This window comes from Zootermopsis nevadensis, unplaced genomic scaffold (genome assembly GCF_977971745.1).
Source record: "Zootermopsis nevadensis isolate Lab colony 2312 unplaced genomic scaffold, Znev_1.0 Znev_ptg000010l, whole genome shotgun sequence".
In the NCBI taxonomy this organism is placed as follows: Eukaryota; Metazoa; Arthropoda; class Insecta; order Blattodea; family Termopsidae; genus Zootermopsis; species Zootermopsis nevadensis.
Window position 1 is genome coordinate 17,185,217 of NW_028259142.1, and position 9,806 is coordinate 17,195,022.

Genomic DNA, 9,806 nt, shown 5'->3' on the forward strand with positions numbered 1-9,806 from the left:
GCTTCGGGCTAAATTTTGCAGCTTTTAGTTTGTTTTTTTTACTTTTATTCGGATCCTGACTCTTTCTTTTCCTCGTTTTTCTTTTACAGGGTCGAGGCTAAGCAAGTAGACTGTAGATGACTACCAGCAAGTGGAAATATTAACCAACCACAGACCAGGTGGGCCTGCTCTTATTGGAAGAGAACACTGAATAAAGCTTTTCATTCAGCGTATTCTACAGAACTAACTAGTATGGTGGCTCTCATAGTGAGACAATTAACTGGTCTGGCACTGACTTATGTTCCCAGTCTTACCAACAATTTGATTTAATCGAAACAGATGAGACAGCAACAAGCTTCTAATCTTAGACCTGTCAACACCTTACTGAACCAACATCACACGTAAAATGTTGATATAGCAGCTGTCTGTTTCATCCTCCTGTAGAGAATACTAGAAGAAACATTTCTCCTGTCTGACAACACTAAGGCAATTACATTTTTCATTCCTTAGATAATAATAGAAAATCCATTACGAATCTTATCTTCTGTCGACACCATGATTCTACATAAAATTTTACGTTCTAATTTTGCAAAGTTAATTGATATAAATTTATTGGATTTGAGGATTTCGATAAAAAAGATATTTTAATTGCGTTTTTTCTGGCAGTAGCTTACAGTAGTACAGATGACAGAAATAAATTATTATATAATAATAGTTTTGTGAAATTCAAAATGTGTGCATTGTGCAGAATGTACGAGAGTAGGTACGCCTGCTCCTAAATTTCTTTTTGTGTCGAAGAATGTAAATGCTGTGTTGCGTTTTAGATCAAACATCCTGTATTAGGGTAGATGCAGTTATGAATCTTCAAAGTGGTAAGTCTAATAATGACGGCCTTAGGAATACGTAGACACTGTTTACTCTACCAGATTAATTTATTTTTATAACGTTAATTGGACTTCCCAATTCCAGTAGCCTGCTGTTAAAGAATATACTTGGTGTCACAAAAACTTGTTCTGTTTGTTGAGATACAAGCAAATTCCAATACGATAGTTACAAACAAATGATATTCAAGAACTCAGGTTATAAAAAAATGGCAGCATTCTTTAAGTTTTGTTGTTGTTTTTCTAAGTTACGTCCTTGTGTGTCTTTTTTAAATAAATAAACAACAATTTCGACGTAATTCGGTTATTCACCTTCAAAAAACCAAGGTACAACAAAAAATGTATTTGTTACCATTGAAAATAAACTCTAAACAGAAGCACCAACGACAGAAAAACTTGTTTTCTTTGTACAATAATTCAGAAACAATCAAAATAGGGTAAAAATACAGACCTGGCCCTATCGTAAAATAAATTGGCGACTCATTTCAATGCCATGACTGAATTTGTAGCGAGGCCCCTTGAATTTCTGGCAAATACCTCAGCGTGTCGAATATGCAGGACTGTTACAGTCCTCTGAGATAAAGGTCAAGGTTCCAGGAAGAGCTGGACACGTACCATACAATGATTATTCTGTATTTAACCCTTTGAGGCCGAAGTTCGTCTATGTAATATTAAAGATTCAGTTCCTACCGCAAAGAAAACAATGTTTCACTGTTACACAAATTAATTGGTTGATTAAAATAATTATTATATTTGTTTACCGTTAAATCACAATAAAATAGTAAGATAAGATAATTAAAATGATTAAAATATCATCTTATGTTCCATATCGAGCATTCGATTTACATCGGAACATTCACAACATGTTTCGGTTTATCAAACCGTCATCAGGTGTAAATTATAAACTTTTAAACTCAAATTACAATTATTTATAGTTTTTACAATTTTATAATTTTATTTTCCATAAAATATACTGAGAAAGATGATAAAATTATAAAATTGTAAAAACTATAAATAATTGTAATTTGAGTTTAAAAGTTTATAATTTACACCTGATGACGGTTTGATAAACCGAAACATGTTGTGAATGTTCCGATGTAAATCGAATGCTCGATATGGAACATAAGATGATATTTTAATCATTTTAATTATCTTATCTTACTATTTTATTGTGATTTGACGGTAAACAAATATAATAATTATTTTAATAAATATCACAATATGACGCAACTATAATATCTCATAATTGGTTGATGTTGTTCAAGAAAATTATCGTTTTCTATTCAGAAGATTACACGAAATAAATACTACGTTAAAGACTAAAAAGCAGGTGGTGCATCTAGTTGTTACTAAGTTTTAAAGGGTTAATAAGTCTTTATTTCGAAAGGATGTGTTGCACTAATGTAATCCGAGGTAACTTTCGGACAAAAATTTGTTTCCAATATTGCACAGCAGTATTTCCAAAAAATTATTCCTGGTCATGGAGGCTGCCTACTCCAACAAGAAAAACTTGAATGACAGACATGGGCGGGCCTAAGTGTTCTTCGCTCACGCCAGAACGTGAAAAGCACCTAACAATCTACTTATCTACCTATTCATCCATCCATCTAATGCAGACTTTAAATATACGTAGAGCTTCACCTTCGGCTCCCCTAAATCCCTCTGTGGCGTGATAGGAAGAAACAAACATGACATCACAATCCGTATGGATTGCCGGTCTTGTGACCTTCGAACAGCTCGGCCCAGGTCCTTGAGCACCAAACTTAATTATTATTCCCAGATTTGTAAATGCGACAATTTGTGCTAGAGCGTCGGATAGTTGGTGTGTCAGGGTTATGGCCTTGCCAATGATCGGCTCACACAACGCCACTCTGGAATGACTTCACTCACCACAATACCGAAATGCGCGTTAAAAATATAAACTACCTATAATACTAATTCATTTATTCCACCTGCGTGGATCTGTGGATAGATTTCAGATAGATGAGTCGATGGATGCGTGGGTCCAGAAAGTATACCAAATGATGCAATGAAGCAGACTTAGCTTATTTTAAGCTATTATCTAAGTATGCAGCTGGAGAATGAAGAAAACCAAGATTGCCGGTCTTCAGACTAAAAAACGAACGATACAAAGCAGAAATTCTAAGTACTCGCCTATTCCGTGGATTCATTGCAGGCCTACAATTCGTCCACTGATAAACTGGAAATCGTAATTTCCCGCCAAACGCTGCAAAATTGTCCCTGAAATAATCATCTCCTCAACTGCGCCAAAGTGATGCAGAAATTAGCAGTGTGTTGGCATCGAAAACTAGAGTAATCATGGAAACTAAAGCAACCAAGGTAGCCCACCAAGTCACTTCCGCGTGCAGATCTCATAAAAACCCGTTATTGCTGTTAGGTTTTAACCAAAACTAGGCAAATTTTAGGAGAAATCTTAAATATCAGATTTCACGACAATCCATTCTATTCCATCATTCTCGAGTTGTTTCATGCAGACAGCCAGATATGGCGAAGCTAACGACCCATCTTCTGTCAGAGTACGAGTCAATATGATCGAGTTAAGCTAAACACGTACGATTATTATTATTATTATTATTATTATTATTATTATTATATTAATATTATCCAAAAACTTGGTTGAAACGTTGTTGGGCAGGCCAGATTTTACAAGGCCTCTAACAATGCGCATTAATCGCATAGTTTTCCGAAGATAGGTACCCCTCATTTATCTCCTGTTGTTACGAAGAACTGCAAAATTCAGTAGAAACAAAGGACGCAGTAACATTTGATAAAAACTAGATACGCGTGGTTTGTAAGTTAGAACAACTGGCGACATCACAGTCTGCCAGACTTTAGAATCGAAGAATGTATACAAAGGGATAGTTTAAATGCATTATTCGGAATGGTTCATCTTCACTTATTACAGATAAATGTTCAAATGTAACTTAGCCAGAAGAAATTTCACGTGTAACTATTTTTGTATGAAGAGCCTTTCTTTTCATAGAAATGGCTAGGGATAGGACAGGGCAATTGTGAACACGGTAATGAACATTTGTGTTCCATAAAACACGGGTATTGTCTCGATCAGCTGAAAGACTGTCAGCTTCTCAAGAATGACTACTCCATGGAGTTCTACTTGGAGTCGTACACGTAAAATGTGTCGAATGAGATGTTTAACAATCATGAATCACGAGTAGGTTAGGGTTTGGAACGAAGTGACCATGACCCATTTAAGTGTAGATACCACCTCAACATTCGCACTGAAACACCGAGGAAAATCCGAAAAACCCCAGAGAACAGTCAGTAGCCTGGTCCGGATTAAAACAGAGCACCTCCCGAACATAACTGTAGAAAATTACCCTTTTCCTTCACAACCCTACTCATTTCATATGAATGACAATGTAAGGACGTTCTTATACTTCGTCGTTAAATTTGTTTACTATAAAATTTGATAAAAAACAATGTAATTTTAGATTACCTCTAAAGCATAAACACTGGCGAAAGTATTTAAAATAAACACTTATCCTGCATTACATTTATTTTTCAATTAGGTTACAGAACTCATAAAATCAGCACAGAAAAGTATCAACACAGCATACAAACTCTCAGGTATGAGAGTAAAATTAAAATTAAATCACAATATTACTATATAAATGACGTTTGAAATTTTATGTCTGCGATGAGGAATTTAAATATGCATAATTTTTTACCTTCACCAATGCAATCTGTAAACAAATTAGACAGATTACACACCATGCTAAAAATCTTAAATCGCAAAATATAATATTTATTGTTGCATAATCACTATACCCACTACAGGACGTATAATGTGAGTTGTTAATTAAATCAGCTCAATTAACATAATGCCACGACTAATCCTTGAACTCTCTTTGATACCAGGTACTGGTACAAACAAGTCACGAAACTGGGTTCCAACTACGTAGCATTTTATCTGTTTGAAAGGACCAGGGCGTTTCTGGGGGAGGGGTAGGCGATTTTCGGATCAAACCGTGACCAACTCTATCTTAACAATTATTCTGCTCTGTGGTTCCATCTAGTCTGAAACCTAACTAACACGTTAGTTGTTGACCTTTCATGATTTCTTTAATAACAAAAGTAATACCACGAAACAGTTTGTAATTTTACATATTTTCAGCATATACTGCCTACATAATAAGGGAAAAATTATTTTAATGGAGATATTTGAAGCATGCCGAATAATTGTGAAACGTAGGAATGTTCACTGAAAATTAATATTCACTCACAAAACTAAATTTTATTCAAATATGTGATCAAATCACCAGCCATCTGTTGAAATAACACATTTTAACCAAACCCTGATTAGGTAAGCACAGAATGTGATTCATCTTATTGTTGGAAAACTTCATTTATGACTATTACAATAGACCTTGCAGCAAACGAATCTCATCAACATTTATTTACGATCATAGGCCTACTTGAGGTATTTCCATAGCAGTTATATTTTTGTATGTTTCTTTGTTTGTATTCACACGGCTGGTTATTCTCGACCGATTAGGCTAATTTAAAAAATCTCTGGTGAATAGTATACATTTCTAGCATCACATAAACGTTCCTTGTCCAAAGCAATTTATCCATCTGATATACTATTCTGTTTTACTCGAAATTCAAATACAGTATAAATTTATTTGCATTTTTCAAAGTGAAAGCTTAAATTTATTACAAAATTTTTAACTTTCGTGTACCTATACCACGCCTGTTAGCCCATAGAGAATCTCTTTCGACATACATGTCGAAATAACCAACTCTTAGAAGACACAAAACCATCAAAATACCCCAAATGACTGATTACTGCCAAAAATAGACACAAATGCGACAAGCCTGCTCATTTATCGCCTCATAACAGGGACAACAAAACTAAAATTCTCGTCAAAAAATAGAGTAGGTCACGATAAGAATGATCTTAGTAGCTAATGACCGGAGCAGGGGAAGCCCCGTAGACTCCAGAAGTGTGTGCGAAGTGACTGGGAACATGAAGCCCGGACAACCATGAGTGGTCGGCGGAGTACGTAATCAGGGGCCACGGGTACTGCATGGGACTACGCAGATGAGTGGTGCTGGCTGGTGTCTCCTTCAACATGACGGAAGAGATGTCACGGCGCCTGCGCACTTCTGGTGCCAGAGCAGCTGCAATAGCCGCCCTCTCGTATTCCTTAGCGAACAGAGCTTTTGCACTCTTTACCTGGTGTCAAAAGACATAACTGGTTACAAATTTACAGGACTGACTTCTTGAATAGTTGAAAATGTTGTCTACAGTATACCGGCACGATAAGTTCTGGGATGAACTTATAACACCTAATTTCCTTTATAAGTTTCGGTCTGTATGGTAAGGCTAGCAAGAATTAAAAATTAAAAATTATAACAATTTAGTGGTCAGTTTTTGAACATAATTTCCACTTGTACGGATTACTTTAAAATTAGAAGCTATAACTTCAACTTCTTCGTTACGTAAGTTGCTCAATGACTTCATACCTCCAGTCGAAATATTATCCTAAGAACTTTGTCTGCTGTATGTTCTTCCCCCAAAACAAGATAAGCTGGGAAAGCTCTAGAAGTATTGTAACTGGCCGGAATTTGATTCCCGGCAGGGACTGTCTTCGCCACACCATGACCCAGATCCGACCTAGCCTCCTACCAAGTGGGAACTGGAGGATCTCTCCCCGGAAGCCGGAGTGTGAACTTCACGATTACCTTCATGCCTTACCCCTCACGTTCAACATAAAGAGTACCTCAGGGGTGTCCTCCACCGGCTGTGGCATGCCGCGGGTGGTGTCCTGCGATGGAATAGCGACCTGCACGACGTGGGGATACTGATAGATGCTGGACACGGGCACTCCGAACAGACCCTTCATCTGCACCGGGTTGTCAACAACAGACTTTACGACCACTGTAGAAGGCTCTTTCACAGTCATCATAGGAGACACGGCGCCAGCCGGTAAGATCGCCGTACCGTACGGCCACGCCAGATGCTGGGCCCCCACACTTGCCACCACCAGCGCCACCACGAGAGCCACCTGAATCGCCACAAAAACTCTACTTCGTAGAAAATATTCACAAACAACATAACAACCTTCCCACCTTGCGCCTGTTTCTTTTCCTACACCTAACTCCATAGGGCACAGTTTTGGCACGATGATAGTACGTTCAACTAATCAAGAAATTTCCCATTTTTATGGAATCCGAAGGCTCATTGCTGTGCTCACAAAAGCCCATAACCAGTCCCTATCCTGAGTGAAAAGAATCCAATCTACAACCTCTAATCCCATTTCCTTAAATTTAATTTTAATATTATCCTTCCGCTTATGCGTACGTCTTCGTATTTTTTTCAGTGAACATTAAATAACTCCGCCCTACGAAAGCAAAGAGTTTAATTAGTGTTTTATAAATTTTTGGTTCTAACTACATAAAACTAACGCAAAAGAGTAATGAAGGGGTCATGTCTGTAAGACTGATTTTTTCCGTCTACACATTTCGTCTCCGAAACTACTGAACAAACTTGATTAAACCTGATATAAACGGTCTCGTACACCAAACGGAGAATTAACTTTGCTTGTATCGGTGTAATTAATATGCCTCATTCCACATAAATTTCAAAATTTAACTTGCGAACTTCAGCAAAGACGCCTTATCGTAAAAAAGTTGGTATAAAATGTAAAATATGTATAAATATACCGGGAAATCTCATTAAAATATCAAATTCAGGCCTACATTTCAAACATTTATCGACATACTACATATTTAACGATATAAAAGAATATTAATTTCTGACTTTGCAATGTCATTATCAACAGTGTGATTAGTTTCGTAATTATACATTGTAATTGAATGGCCCTACCAAGATTCTGTGCGTGTTTGTTAATAATGCGTGCTACGTGTATTTTCCTTCTAATCCGTAATCAAACATATGACAGTTTTTATACTTCGTTCTCTAAGATCTTTAGGTTAACTATTCTAAAAGTTTATTTACAATTTAGACGATGGCAGACGACACCATTTTAACTGTTATTCCGTTGGAAAATAGAAACGTGGATTACACCACGTGAGACAATCTTCAAAATATTATATTACTTAAACAACTGCAATAATTTGTTCTTCAATTATATAACTCAAAATATAAACACAGAAAAGAGTAAACACATCTGCAGTTCGGATATCTACTGAGCTTCCCTTGCATATTCTAAACCTTACCAATTTCACGAACTTTTCATGTGCATGAATCATGAAGTGGTCAGGTCGCACGAATAACGACTACAAAGTACATATGAGAATGTCTAAAAAGCCCACATAATTTAATGCGCTATAAACCCTATTAACGTGCGTATGGTGGCATCCTTGTAAAGCTTATATTTGTTGAAATACATTCCTTGTACAGCAGGTTAGATAAACGACATTCATATTTGTATTTGAGACGTATTCTTTTCGAATCTGTACCCACACTCTTCATTATCAATTTCCCGTTCTTCACACGACAAATCTTACTTAAAATTCCTATTTCATTCGCCCGAACAACTTTAAAGTTCGGCACTGAAAAATATTAAAAGCATTTCCAGATAGATCTTTCCTGTACGAGTCCTACTGTTCGTCTGTTCTGATTTACTTTCTCCTATGGGAATATACGAAGAAAAGTAAGCAGGGGTTATGGTGGATCGAATGGAACAAACTGAAACTCGACTGACAGACATCTTTAGGGCAGCTTTTCAACACCAAATGCAATTAGAACCAATTGAATAGTTTCGGAGGTGGGACACGCGTACTGCTATAGACTTAACAATCCCATTATATACTCTGTACAAAATAACGCATAATGCGCGCATATATCAAACAGACAACGTTCGACACAATTACAGCGTAAATAATTAACGATTACCACCTACATTGTGCCTTAAGGGTAAACTCCCCAAAATGGTCTTATACAGTACGCAATTTAAGCGCGTTCAAATAAACTGAGCCAATCACGGACACCGTAAACTTACCAAAATTTTCATGATGATCCAGACGTCTGGCCCAGTTCTTCAAATCTTCACAGTTGACTATTCCCAGACTCCACTGACCTATATATACCAGAAGATTGCAACCCTATGCTAACGTAGGAACGTGCTAAGAATCTAAGATACACGGTACAAGAGAATAGTCCCATTGTAAGAAATTCACTCTGTCATTACATGTTCACATAGATTACAGTACACATTTTACATCATTAGTTACAGAACACAGCGATCGACTCTTAAGTTGAAACATGATTGGCTGTATTCAAACTAAATGGTATTCCCTATTGGACGATGTTTTCAACAACAGCATTCGGCAGGATTACGTATTGGCATCTGCCTTTGTTTTATATTAGCAACATAAAACATTACACTGTCAAGTTCTCTGAATGCAGGAGACATGATTGGTTTGCTACATAGAATCAGCTTCTCTGATTGGATGAAATACCAGGGTAAGACAGCCTGGCATCCCTTTACGCTGTCCTTGAGGATGCTTCGGGGAGATTGTGGTCGAGGGCCGCCCTCGTCTGGCTGGACCAGTTTTCGCTTTGCCACAACTGGAGAGACTCTTCTCCCCTTACCCTTCTCGGTGCCCTCCAGTTGACCTACCACTTGTCGTAGGTCAGGGGTGCACATTCTGCGAGTTATCGGCTCACATTACTTTGAAATGGGGAAAGGCCATATAATGTATATGCAGCTTTCTTCTCAATGTGGGCTCTGCTCCATGAACAGTTTAAAATTACAAAATTTAAGTAAATTTGGATAATCGATGACTTACCCAAATCGAGGGTTGTACGGGGATTTATGTTTCTAGGACAGCTTCGAAATCTCCTCGAATAAATTTATTTAATTATTCCTGTTATACTGTACTATATTTCATACAGACAAATATAAATAATTAACTATCTTACGCGGTATGATA

At 37.1% G+C, this 9,806-nt stretch overlaps 1 protein-coding gene across 1 annotated transcript; it reads right to left on the bottom strand.

The window, feature by feature from the left end:
* Nucleotides 1–4,380: 4,380 nt before the first annotated feature.
* On the bottom strand, nt 4,381–9,155 carry LOC110837291 (uncharacterized). The gene is made up of 3 exons (XM_022079241.2): nt 8,873–9,155; nt 6,629–6,913; nt 4,381–6,081 (listed from the first exon to the last, which is right to left on the bottom strand). Exons 1-3 carry the CDS (start codon nt 8,882–8,884, stop codon nt 5,803–5,805), a joined length of 576 nt encoding a protein of 191 aa, XP_021934933.1. The 5' UTR covers nt 8,885–9,155; the 3' UTR covers nt 4,381–5,802.
* Between the last annotated feature and the right edge of the window lie 651 nt (nt 9,156–9,806).

Excerpts from the sequence above, each read along its gene's own strand:
- LOC110837291 (XM_022079241.2), bottom strand. Across the intron at positions 6,082-6,628 it reads CGGTGGAGGACACCCCTGAG|GTAAAGAGTGCAAAAGCTCT; the intron begins GTACTCTTTATG and ends TTTTGACACCAG.